This window comes from Cyprinodon variegatus, unplaced genomic scaffold (assembly GCF_000732505.1).
Source record: "Cyprinodon variegatus isolate N-32 unplaced genomic scaffold, C_variegatus-1.0 Scaffold738, whole genome shotgun sequence".
NCBI classification, from domain to species: Eukaryota; Metazoa; Chordata; class Actinopteri; order Cyprinodontiformes; family Cyprinodontidae; genus Cyprinodon; species Cyprinodon variegatus.
In genome coordinates, this window is record NW_015151191.1 from 338,384 (window position 1) to 352,387 (window position 14,004).

Sequence of the window (14,004 nt, forward strand, 5' to 3'; positions counted from 1 at the left end):
CGGCAACTGTGTGATGCCATCATGTCAATGTGGACCAAACTCCCTGAGGAATGCTTCCAGCACCTTGTTGAATCTATGCCATGAAGAATTGAGGCAGTTCTGAAGGCAAAAGGGGGTCCAACCCGTTACTAGCATGGGATACCTAATAAAGTGGCCAGTGAGTGTATATCATTATTGAATCCTTAAGCCTATATTTGTGATGAAAATGACCAGACAAATACACAAGATTTTTTTTAATTTGAAACAAGAAAACATATGCATTATAATAAATACAAAGTTGCATTGCTTTATCGTCCATGTCTAAAGTCAAAGAATATTATCTACCAGTAAACGCAGAAAAGAAAATTCATTTTGTCTGCAAAAAGAGTGTATTAATGGCCTGAGATGTTCTACGTTTGTACCCTTAGAAAGCTTATTGCAAGTTTTCTTACCCTTGCAATAGTATCTATCTGACTTTATTCATAAGGCAAAAAAACGTTTCTGGTTAGTCCTACATATAAATTTAAAAGGACAGTCATTATCTTGTCAGAGTTCTCTAGATGTTCACATATCAACCTGAGAGAAATGATGCAGCTCATCATCTGCTGCATCATTCATATTTCTCCTTTCCCAACACTTCATATGTCCGTTTACCTGGATTTCCTTCAATGGAAGGATACTCCTGTCTCACATATTCAACAAACCCATCTTTAACTCAATTCTTCACTCTTTTTTTTCTTTGATCCTCCACCCAACCACACCCTCTTCATCCTCATGTTGTCAATTCCCTGTCATCCCATCCAAAGACTATACATCATACTGTGACGACCCCGTGTGTTTATCACCTGGTAAACCAACAACTAAACCACTCTTTGATTGCACTGCCTGCTTGTAGAGTGATACATGCATGGATAACACAGTTTTGAGTCGGATGTGCTGATCTATGTTTTGGATGTTTTCTGGTACTTTGCCTTGATTTCCTCCTTTTAGAGTGTAAATCAACACTGATTCAGCTTGAATCACCTGATGTGCCCCAAGGTAAAAATAACTTTCTTCCACCAGCCATCAATGTGTTATTTGGGCTCCTTTATATTGCTGCTGTAAATGACCATGAATTGGACTGCAAGAGTAAGCCATCTTGCAGACAGAAAGATAAGGATTTGAATCAAGATTCCTCTTGCCACATGCCAATTTGCCTCTGGGCAAGACACTCACTTCAAATTGCCTATTGATCTGCATATCCATGCACAAATCTATTTGCCTTTTCTGAGTTTAAACAATCTCGTATATGTCTTGTGTAAAACACTTTCAGGAAACACAAAAAAACGCCTTATAAATGCAGTCAATTTGTAATAGCGAATTCAATAGTCCTTGAGAGATAAATGGAGGGGAACTTAAATGCAGATCAAATTTAAAGATTACAGCTTTTTAAACTGTTAGCAGTTTTATATCTGTTATTCTTACATCTGTGTGCCAAAATGAGATGAAAACTATTCCATTCAGTTTATAGATTATTGCAGTTTAAGATAAAAACGCACAGTAAGAACGCAGATCTTTCTTAATTAAACCATTAATTTGTTTTCACCCCCACCTCCCACCCACCCTTAAAATAACTTTTGCTGTAATTGTGCAGAATTTTACATTCCACAGACAACAAAATGTATCCTCTGGCAGAAAGCCTGCTGTAAAGTCTATCCAAACAATTTCAACAGTTTACCCAATGCAAATAAAATTGCATTAAATAAATTCTAGTTATATGATGGTAGAAGACTATAGTTTGCTGTTTTATATTGAAGGCCTTGCTGCTCCTAGGAAATAGTGCTAACAACCTTAAATTGCGCTGCTCGCAAAGTGAATGCAAGATAATGATACATATTCTCAAAGTAGCTTTATGCAAATGTTAAGAATGCATCACAGTTTTTAATCATTTAATTTGATAATACCAATAAAAGCTGATTCTGGTTCTTTTTTTTTTTAAAGAACTATAAAAAAAAACATAAACGCATTCGTCATAATGACCCATTACAATGCCCCCTAACTTGGCCTTATGTCCAGTCAACCACAATCCCTTAATGACTACACTTTGACATTTGTACCTGCCTTTTGTTATTTTGTTAGTTGAACATGATGGCAAAGATCATGTGAAAAGAAAACAGCAGAGTTGGTTTTAAAGAAATACTTTGAGAAGTGATCTTTTATCACAGTGTAGATCATTTATATGAGAAGGACAGCATTGTATTAATATTACTGTGTTAATATTCTACTGAAATATCCCCTGTTCTTTGCCATTTTCATTGTCTTCCCTGCAAATAAGAGAGTGTATAAACCCAAACATTATTGCCCGCGAGGAGGCTGTGGTGAAAACTGTTTATCTCACAGCAGAGTTTGACCTTTCAGCTGATGTAGAAGCCTTATTTACTGTATATATAGGGACGGATGCTTTTACATAAGGCCATAGTGCTTCACAAATACAGGCATGTTAGAGAAATTATACAGTTGGTCAGTTCAAATGTTGTCAGCAAAGCCAGTGCTACTAAACAGCAGTCTCTGTGTTAAATCTAAGGGAATGTAGATCCTTGTGTTTCCTGAGATTTCCTAAAAGATGCTTTTCCTAAACCAGCATGGACTCTGTTCAGCCTTCATGTTATCTGGTTTAAATCATGCTCTCTCTTACGCTCTCAAAGTCAAAACTGTTGAATTCTAGACAACCTGACTCATCTCTACTTTATGTTAATCAGAATAAATTCATTTAAAACCTGTTGCAGATGCACACTTAAAACCTTTAGCAAACAAATTAAATGTAACCAGGATTAAGGTTTTTAAAGAGCTTTTCATGAACATCTGTTTGTCTCTTTCAGTACATGTGTAATTCACCCATAATAATATTCGTTTTTGGAGTGGTACAAATTGCTAAAGATATTTTCAAATTATTATTTCTGACATTACAGGAAAACACTAAGAGAACCAAACACGCTCAGGATAAAACAGATAGGAAGGTACTTACTCCACTGTTTCAGAATTACTTTATAAGGACCTTACTGTACTTTGGGTGACGAAATTCTTTTAGTAAATTACTTGTTGTTTCACAATGTGCAATATACAATATATTTGCAATTCCCCATATTTTCAAAATATCACTTTTATAAATGTTTTTACTTTCTATTTTTTAAGGTTAGTTTTGTTTAAATCGTAATAATTTTATTTGCAAAGTATGCTGCTGCTTTGTGCCTGCAATCTAAAAGACAAGATCAGTTTTAGTACAATGTATATGCTTAAATAAAAACTAACTTCCTGTTCAGAAAATTGAAAAAAAAAAAAAAAAAAAAGATCTCTGATGCATGTTACTCTAATTAAAAAGTTAATGAGAGATTGCCTTATATCTGTGCAGACAATGTCAGAGGCAGAAGACCAGGTAAAATGCTTACATTTTTCTTTGCATGTGTGTTGTTGCTTTTTTTTTTTTTTTTTTGCTGTGGTGTTCTCCGGCATTTATTTTTTTGAAAACTTGCATATGAGTTTTTTTTTTTTCCAACTCAAAAAGAATATTCTATGGTCTTTCCATACTTCTCTCTCTTTTTATAGTGTACTTTGTTCTTTCCTTCTCTTCAGAACCAGCGTTCATCATCAAATTGGTTTGTTATTGTTTTTAATGGCATGTTGGTGTCTCTTGCTCAGGTCTCCCCCCTCCTGCTGCCATCGCAAAAAGAGGTATAAAGGCTAGAGGTAGGCTAAAACATGGAGCATTCACTTATCATTGCCAAACTCTAATAATGAGTACAAGTCAATCTCAGACATCTGTCATGAAAAATGAGTCTGAGTTTCATAATTATTCCACTCATTGTGGCATATTTGAAAACTAGGAAGAAGTAACAGAAATATACTCACATATGCATTAATAAAAAAGTTTGAGAGAGGAATTGTTGTATATGACAGCCATCTTCATCTGAAATCATGATGTTTCTCAAACCCTAAATAAAACCTTTAAATATGGCATGAACCAAGTGGTCATGTTGCTAGAGGTTTCCTTCACACCAGAGTAAGACTGCTCTATAGTATGAAACACGAATGTTCTCTATTGGGTCTCAGTAACATCCTCTAGGTACATCTACAACAAAGGGAAGAAAGAATAACTTGAAGAAGAAGAAGCAGGTTGATCTCATGCCAAGACAATAACTTCACAACACCAACAGGGGGTTTGCACGCCTCCAGTGATTTATATTCCATCCTGTTCTGGATTCAACCAAAGAATGTCTCACAAAGCAGCGGAAATCAAAAATCAGTACGACTGATTGCACAAAGGGACAATGCCTCCAAATGGAGAGTTGCTTAAAGAGACTGAAGGAAGTCAGTTACACTTTATATCTTGCAAAATGCATGTCGGCTGTCAAAAAGAAACTTATATTTTGCAAAGAGAGGAGAAGGAGAGGGAAAAGCATGAACAGCACTAGGGTTTAGGGTATATTTCTAAAAAGGTTTTTGCCCAACTCATAAAAAAAAGGACTTATAGTGTAAGTGTGATGAGCTAATTATAATCAGAGGTGGAATATATGATTTTATGTGTAAGATCTTTCTGATCATACTAACATATCAGTTCTAAAGGATGCAGTACACACAAAACATCACATATTTAAAGGGAAATTCTTCCTTCATGAGGATATAACCGAATGCAGAGGTGCTTAAAGTGGTGGTAAGATTGTGATAGATGGTTGTAATTAAGATCTGCTGCAAACTAGTAACATTTTAAGAGTCTTAAGGGTCTTAAATAGCGTAATGCAGTCAAAAGGAATTATGGAAATATAGATAGAAGTATCCAAGTAAACTGAAAAATAGCGCTTGTAATGTAGTGTCATACACACAACTCTTATTTAAGAAATGAAGAAATAATAGAGTAATCTGTCTGCTTTTAAGGAAACCAGCTTTCATTTTGGATTTATTTTTTTCTGAGCACTAAATGAAAAAAGTCCAAAATAAAGTGAAGTTCTTTCAAAAGCAAGTGATAGTGTCCTTAATGAGAGCTTCTTAGATGTAAAAACACATTAATATTTTATAATAAATTAACTTGCAGCTGTAAAAAAAAGTATTACGAATTATTTATGTTATTCTTATTTTTTTAGCTGCTCTTCGTTCACTAAAACCAAGCTCTGCCGGAGTCCATGGTGATATCGCTCCTCATGAGAGCTCTGATTGGATGGAGATGATATGGTCCTTTGCAGCAAGTTTAGTCGCTCCCGAAGAGGAAGAGGAAGGTATTCACCAGCTAACTGAAACCTTCACATGTAAGAAACATCCCCTCAAACTAATTTACTTCCAAATAATGGAAATTACTTATTAATGACCTTATTCTCATCCCTAATGGTATTTTATTAAGCTCATACATTCTCACACTCATAATTACATGTCTGCTGGGGTTGGAGTTGGAATGAATATAAATATGAAGGTTATAACTCAATTTAACACGGAGATGATCAGCTGTAAATATCCTGATTCATTAATATAAAGGTATTAGGTCTGGTTCTTCGAAAAATTTTACTAATTAACTTATAGCATGCAGAAGAGAAAGAGGTTAAATATTTTAAGGAAAAAACTGACTTTATTCAGAGATGAATATATTTCAGACCAAAAATAAACCTGATTCTTTATGTATTCCGTTTATGATTTTTTTTAATGTCACATTTTTGCATTTTGAAGGGAAATATATTCATGAGAATTCATAGGAGTTAAAAGCACTGGACTGATTGCGTTACATACATTATTAATGTTTTGTTTTGTTTTTTTCATTGTGTTTTGTAGCTTTCAGCTCAGAGGAACTTTGAGGGAAATGAGGTGGAAAAAATACAAGAAACCAAAAGAAATATGTGGAAACTGGAAGGAGATGGAGCAGAATTATTTGCATCATATCAAAGCTTTTATTTTATTTTCTGTTTACCCTTAGCTGTACTCTGATCATTAAAGACTTCAGTTAAAATATTGTCCTTGTTTCCTTGTGATTTAGAAAAGTAATATTGGTTGCTTTTTATCTGTGCTTTTCATGGCTTATCAGATTTTCGCTTTTGTGCAACTTTAATAAACTAAATCCACAGCTCAAGCATACAGCATATATATATATATATATATATATATATATATATATATATATATATATATATATATATATATATATATTTATTTATTTATTTTTTTAACATACACACAGATCATGGACTTTCTTTTATCCATCATGCATCGTGTCCTCTTAAAGGGGTATAATTATTACAGAAATGTATGAAATAGAAATAAAAATAAAAAGAAAGTAGTTTGAGCACATATTTTGTCATAAACTAACTCAATAATAAATCAAATAAACGCTTGCCCAATATGATAATTATGCCCATCAGTTTTAACTTTATCATGTTCTACACTACTCTATTTATAGGGCTCTACATAAAGCAGCTTATATTTATTTTTATTTAAAAATCTAATTAAAAACCCTTACATTTATACAGATTGTAGCTTTTGAAAATGCAGTTTATCTCTTAATTTAAAAAACTGAAACTAAACACATGGGCATCATTTTAGGTGGTTCAGGCTTGTTGTTGTAAAAATATAGACACACTGATAAGCATAGTGGCAATATAAAATTGCAACCAATGTTTTACCTTCCTCCCCTTTGCCCCTTTCACACTACATCTATCTGCACAGCAGGGGGCTTAAGTTGAATTTGACCTTTGGCTAAACCGTTCCCATATCGACTTTAGGCACATTGAGAAGAAACAGAAAAAAATGCTTGCATGGAAAACAGCCTGGCCTCCATAGTGGATCCCCACAGAGAAAGTTACAGTAAGCATGCTAGGATAATTGGCACAAAAATGCCCTCTAAAAATGCAATAAAAATAAAAGCAGAAAGTCCATAGGTAATGAATGTACTGCCTGATGCTTTTTGGGGGATTTATTTATTATCTTTACAGTTTGGCAGGCTGCGCCTAAAAGCTGCAGTCCACGTTTATTTTTTTGCCACCTCTTAGGTGTAGGCAGATTTCAGTCACTTATTTTCATTCTTCTTTTTTTCTTTTAGTAAGGAATAATTTAACAAGCCCTAATATAGCAATCTGAAAAACAACATTTGTTCTGGTTAATGAAGCATTTTAACTCAGAATTATCACATCAAATCTTTAAAACGATGTTTTATTCATTCTAAGTAAGCTGTGAAAAAATGCCTGATCTGACTAACTAATCCTTGTTATGAAGGTCATGTTATTTCATTTTTGAGGATTTTTTTAAATTAAGAGTTGAGTGCAAAATTTTGAGTTCATTTTGAATTCTTTTTTTATAAATATGCATAAAAATCCTTCAGCAGATTCCAGGGGAACCTTGTGTTTTTGTCTGTAACCATCAATAAGCTTTTTGCATGATTTGGCTGGATATTTTGAGCACTGTTCTTAGTTGAAATACCAGAGTTTATTAAAAGTTAAAGTTTCCTGGTATGGTTGGAACCGTGGGACAATTTCCAAAGCTGAAGGTTGGGCTGCATGTAGCATCCTACTACCAGTATTGATTAATGTCTGCGATCATCTGAGGTAGCAGCCAGCTGTTTCCATGTTTCAATCAGAAAGCTGTGGATCTAAGGTGAGTTAAATTTTTTCCCCACCTTTTGTAAAGAGCAGGTTGTGAAGCATGATGCCAACAACACCATGCCTGACAATTTCAACAGTGACCACTGGTTGGAAATCCTCACTATGAGAAATATCCTTTTCATTGTGAAAGAGTTTCATTGTAAATGTCATAATAGGTTTCTGGATGCTAGCCCATATGCAGATCACAACTGAGGCAGGGAAAAAGTTCAAAGGTTTAATAAAGAAGAGGTGCAAAAACAGGTCATGGGGGGGTGATCAGGTCCAGGGCTGGTTACGGCTGGGTTACTGTCCTGGAGCTTGAGCTGAGCAGCAGAGGGGAAGAAAACCAGGAGGGTTCAGAGGCTAACGGCAGGCTGAGGGCTTGGTGGAGGCTGAGCTTGGTTAGAGCTTGTAGATCTCCAGGTTTGAGTTTCCCTTCCAGATTCTTCTGGGAGCAGGCTGGCTGATCTTTGACAGGTTAGGTTCTCCAGGTTTCTTCTGAGATCAGACAGACAGATTTCCACCAGAGAAACTCTTCAGGGGGTTTCCGGCAGGTTTATCCTGGGAAGCAGAGAAGACAATACGGATCAGGTTCTGGTTCAGGTATTGTAGTCAGGAGACTAGACAGACAGGTTGCTGTACCGTAACTGACTAACACTCTGGCACTGGAGTGTGGTTCTCAGCCTGCTTAAGTACTGGTCTCCTGATGAGCAGATGAGGAACAGCTGGTGAAGTCAGCTCCAGCTTCAGGAGATCCAATACGCCCTCTGGTGGAGAAAGGTAGACAGAACCCCAGATCCCAACAGTAACACATAACCACTAGGAAGGGATACTTGGCGCCCTCTGGTGGGCAAGCCTCAGGATCCCAACAATAAAATATATCTTATACTGGGCAATTACTAAATGTTATGATTGTCTTGAGCCTTGGTGTTTTATTGCAAATCTAATCAATTCCCCTTTATTTTGATATTGGTGTTAATGCGATATGGGTAAAAACTGGACAGAGCTTTGAGTTCCTATATGGCAGTGAACCCAGATGCATTAAAACCAATGTGAGAGTGAATAAAATAGGCTAAGATTAAGCTGATAAAAGGACTTCCCCAAATCCCCAACCACAGAGCTGTTAAAAATTCATAAACCCTGTTTAAAAGCAGAATAAGCAAACAACCGAAGTGCTCTAATAAGAAAGGTGGTCCATTACCCAGTAAGAACCATGACCAATGTATTGATGCTGAGGGACATTTAGGTACATATTACTGGTGTTTTAACAATACATTTCACCCCATCTGCATGGTTTTTTTAAGATAAATATTAGACTTAAGCACATTTTACACTGTGCGATTTTTGTCCTTTTCGCTGTGACTTTCCAGTCTGGCGAGAATTTTCTGATTGGCCCAACTTTCAGCCTGATTGTGCATCCGGTAGTGTAATGGGGTTAACAAGGGGTGATAAGCCTCTCAAGACCCCTTTCCCGATCGGGAATCATGAGGTCGGTAGAAAATCAAACATGTTTGATATTCAGTCAACCGTCATGGGCAAATCGCTCAGTGGGCATGTGCAAACAAGGATTCTTCTTCCTCTCAGATTAAAATGCAGGTGGATGGCGGTGGTGCAAGTAAAACCAAGTTCTTTCTGTAAAATTGAGACAACTGAAAAAATCATACAGTGTATGCCCGGTCGTAGACTCAACTTTATTTATCCCTTGAGATAAATCCTTCAGGGTAATTCTGGTTCCAGTAACTTATATAGAGTACAAAGAGTTAAAGCAAGATGCTATCAAAGGCAAAAATGCAAAAGACAATACGAAAAGAGTGTATATAGAACAAAACAGCATAAAAAACTTGTAATGTGAAATATGTTTCCTTTGAATATAAAATTATCTGCACAGTAGAGACCCTGGAGAGTTGCATTATTGTACTTGCACTGCAGAAATGTACTGACCTTATAAATAAGTTTAAAAAAATTACACAGGCTACACGGTAGTTGGCATGTGTTATTGCACAGTGAGAGAGAAAAATATTGCACGAGTGACAATAGGTAATGTTTTGCTAAAGGTGGAAAAGAGGGGGGTACTGACATTTGACCCTCTTCTTATCACCTCCTCCTTCTCTCAAGTGAGGAGTTATACAGCTTGTTGCTTGAGGAACAGAGGAGTTCAGCAGTCTGTTGATCCTGCATTTGGGGCGGAGCAATCTCCCTCTGCTCAGGCTCCTCTGAGTGGTGAAGACAGTGTGCAGAAAGTGGCCATAAGTAGTTTATTAAGTCTCCTTGTCTCTGCCACTGTCCCCAGAGAGTCCAGTTTCTTGGCGATCACAGAGCTGGCTCACCTGACCAGTTTGTCCAGTCTGGAGGTGTCCTTCATGGATGTGCTGCATCCCCAGCGCATCACGGTGTAGAACATCTCCTACAGCTTATCACAGATGTTGAACGACCCGAGTCTCCTCAGGAAGTACAACCTTCTCTGTGTCGTCCTGTGCGTTGTATCGTCATTCAATTTACATTTTTGTGTCCAATTATTATGCTTAAAATGTATTAAAGTTGCTTGTGGCAGTCATAACAATGAATTAGCCATTTTTAATATTTTTATTACATTAATGAACTGCATCTAATGTGAGTTAAATCATATTTCAAAAAGTATAAAAATCAAAACAATGGCATCTAAACAAACAATCTAGTAATATAAATATGAGTTTAAACAATATCTCCTGTTTATTTGTTTGTTTGTTTTTTTCTAGTGCAAAGTCATACTGATATACAAAGTTATCTTTTTAATAATGTTTGCCGGAAACTGTTACTAAGGCTAGCTGGGGGTCATCTCTCCACACCAACACAACAAAAATGTCAAAGCGGGTAAAGAGGTTCAACAGCCCTTGTTGTGGTTTCATCTCTGCCATCAAAATGTAAATTACAGTTAATTATATCAGTGAGATGATCTAATGACTTAAGAGCGGTTAATTTCCAAATAATTGGCAAAAAAACTACAGACACACACTAACACACACGTTCACACACACCTGGTTTGGATTCCCGGCAGTAAAAGCTATGAATAATGGATCTCAGTTTTCCCTGGCCTGAGGGAGAAGCTTTTAAACGTAATTTGTTGCTTTAATTTATTTACACAACCTGGCAACATCAGCCCTCAGGCTGGGTGCATTATACAGAGTCCCACACCCGGAGAAAAGTACACACTCACACACACTTCTGACACTGCTGATGTGACAGACACCCATCTGCACCCGGAATAAGGCACGGTCGGAATTTCTTGGATGCACGTGTGATTTAAGAGGCAACTTTTTCACACGTCGATGATAGATAAAGTGATAATTAATAGTATTTATCGTCACAAATCCCAGTTTTCCCTTTTAGACGTCCCCGGTGGTTTTAGGATGTGAAAAGAACAGTTTTCACCCACCAGGTCTTGGAGGAGCTTTTTTGCCAAAGCTTTATCAACGCTGTTGCATAACATTAGTTTCACATTCACTGCAGCACACCAGCTCACAAACATCAAATGACCACATCATGAATACGGAAGACTATAAACATCCATTTATCATGATTGCAATTTAGGAATGTTTTTGTATGCAGCAAAATTAAATTTTCAACATGTCTATACGTCATAGAATACAAGTTTTTATCTGTTTTATGATTAATATTTCCTCTCTTTTATGTCCTTTAATCATATTTTCATATCATGTTCATTGTTTTCTTTTATTTGATATTATTTCAAATCTATTGTTTAATGTTAGTCTTGCTGAAGCCTTAATGTCCTTTGCTGCTCTTCCTTTAGCTGCTCCTTTTACTTTTACTATTTCAGTTTAGCTCCCTTAATAACATCCTTTGAAATAAGGATATTTGATATCAGTCTGAAAAATGTTTAGATATCCTAATAATAAATGTATAGATTTAAAACTAAAACTCCTATAATTTAGGAGTTTCACATCAGATGGTTATGATTGACCACTACTCAGCATACTGAAGGGGGGGTTGTCCTGTTTAACCCTTAGACATCATGTTGAAATGCCTCCGGAGGCTGGTAAGGCATTCTAAGGAATTTGAATGAGTCATTTCACTGTGTTTTGTATTTTTTGCATAGAAATTCAATCTGAAAACAGACTGCCATAAGTTAAGAGAAGTGGGTTAAAATCCTTAAAATGTTGTCCCAAGCTTTATAGCAGGCTTTTGTTACTTTTGATGTGAAAATGCATTCTGGTAGAATCAGAAACAGACAGTTTGAAAGTATAAGATGTTCTTTTACCAGGTGGATCATCTAAATAAGTGGTCCACCTAATTGTCAGTCATTCTGGTGATATGTTTACATAAGGCCGTCTTTGTGTAAATATGTTAATCCCCATTTTCACTTACCACTGGTGAGTCTGACGTAGTGGAAAAATTGTGAATATTCTTTTGGAAATTAAGTTTGTATGAGCAATGCAAACAGCAACTTTTAAACAGAGCGTGCACAAGGAGCAATGGGCTCATGCATGCTGTCGCACGCGTTTAATAGGCGTTCCCTCTCGGGAGCAGGTGCAGGGTTATGATGGCTCTTTTCAAAAATTTGCCAAAATCCTCAATTACACCGTTAACTTTGGAATTGTTATCTTAGGGTAGGTGAATGTAGAACTGAATTATTTTGATACCACAAAGGAGGACATTTTTGCCATAAACCAAATACTGCCATCTCTGAAACAAGGAGTAGAAAGTATCATGGTTTTAGAATGCTTTGCTGGACTTCAGAGAATCCACCATGATATCTGATGTGCAGCAAATGATGTTCAGGAAACATGTGAAGAAAATTCAAGCTGAAACAGATTTAGACTATTAATTATGACAGAAAAAAAATGCAAAGATCTGGGCCTAGTCAAAACCCAGATTTTGATTTTATTTAGATGCTGGGATGAGGCTTGGGACAACACTATTAGCTTGTAGTGTATAGCACTAGGCAAATGCAACTTTATCATCTTTTTTAAGTTTTCATCTGACTTCTTGACAAATTGATCAATAATGAATTTAACAGTAAAATCAAAAATAGTTGTACGGGTAATTTTAACATTTACTGAGTTACTGAGTTTCTGCTACTCTTTATATAGAACAGGGACTTTATAGAACTTACCGTTCAGACAGATGATCATTTCTAGGGCCCTATAATTTCTGCGATCATGGAATCACGGACGGAATCGCGGAATCTAGTGTAAACGCGGAATTTCTACATTTGAAATGAAATTTTGTTTTTGTGTGGGAGAACAACGTCCGACACAACCCCTCCCGCTCCGTCATTACCGCTCACCCTCCCTCATCAAAACATTGAAAAAATGGCGAAGCGGCTCTCCACAGCTCCACTTTCGGCGAAAAAGTTGAGAAACATGACGCTAAGCCATGAGTTCAGAGCCGAGCAGTTCCCTCGTGACTTTTACGTGTCAGTTGAACTATTGTTCTGCAAGTTTTGTCAACATTCCATTGATTGGAAGCGCAAAAATACATACATAAAATGAAAAAAACTGAATTTTCAAAAATTAAAACAGAAAAAACGGAATTTGGGAAAAAATTAAACAGATTTTATAGGGCCCTACATTTCCCCACTGGTCCACTGCACGGTTCTTGCGCCGTCTTTGTTATTAGTTGCCGCTGTTGGGTAGCGGCAGGCTATGGCAACAGCGGGCTGCTGTAACAGCAAATCCCATAATGCTTTGCACGGGGAGCTCTCTGTGCAAAGCATTACAGGCTAGTTGCTGTTCTCATAGCCCATACAAGCTTTCTGTGTTCAAACGTTCGCCCTAACCCCTAAATCCCTCAATCTCTATATAGAGCGGGGACTGTATAGTGAACTTCATAGTGAACTCAATTAACATTGCTCCCCGTTGGTCAGGTCACTCCTCCTCCACTGCGCAGTGCCTACACTATTTTTGTTGGTAGTTGCTGCTGTCGGGTAGCAACAGCAGGCAACTGTGACAGTGGCCTCTTCTGAAGCCTTTCTTTTCTTCTCTTACACTTCATAGACACTTTTTCTCTTACAACCCTTGGATATTTTATAAAGAACCGCTGTGAGAAAGGTAAGCTTCAATGACTGTCTGAAACCATAACTCACCACATATATATGCCTGAAAGTGTCATGGTCGGTTTTACGAATCTGACCCACATGCAGAGATACCGCTCAGAGAACATGGGAAAAGTTTAACAGGTTTATTGAGGAAAGAGTACAGGGGTTGGATCTGGAACTCAGTGAGCTGGTGTATGATCTGGTTGAACTGTAAAGTGCCTTGAGATGACATGTGTTGTGAATTGATGCTATATAAATAAACTGAATTGAATTGAACCGGAACTGGAAGTGAGAAGGGAAGTTCAGAGGTCAGTTCAGGTACCGTAGAAATCTTGGATGTTGTAGATAATGCTGGTGAGGGACTTACGTTTGAGGGGGGTCTTTTCAGTCCTTGAATCCAAT

At 36.9% G+C, this 14,004-nt stretch overlaps 1 protein-coding gene across 6 annotated transcripts in view; it reads left to right on the top strand.

Annotated features, from left to right (window-relative positions):
• The window catches only part of trdn (triadin), a 19,392-nt gene extending 13,446 nt beyond the window's left edge, over positions 1 to 5,946 (top strand). For 2 of the 6 annotated variants that reach the window (XM_015395368.1, XM_015395367.1), the window contains exons 3-6: positions 786 to 827; positions 3,655 to 3,702; positions 5,094 to 5,255; positions 5,770 to 5,946. In XM_015395368.1, the coding sequence (XP_015250854.1) occupies positions 786 to 827; positions 3,655 to 3,702; positions 5,094 to 5,255; positions 5,770 to 5,792 (275 nt within the window). In that variant the 3' untranslated portion in view covers positions 5,793 to 5,946. Of the gene's footprint in view, positions 1 to 785; positions 828 to 3,367; positions 3,392 to 3,654; positions 3,703 to 5,093; positions 5,256 to 5,769 lie in introns of all 6 variants that reach the window. The other 4 variants (XM_015395370.1, XM_015395369.1, XM_015395372.1 and 1 more) reach the window with 4 other exon arrangements.
• Positions 5,947 to 14,004: the final 8,058 nt, after the last annotated feature.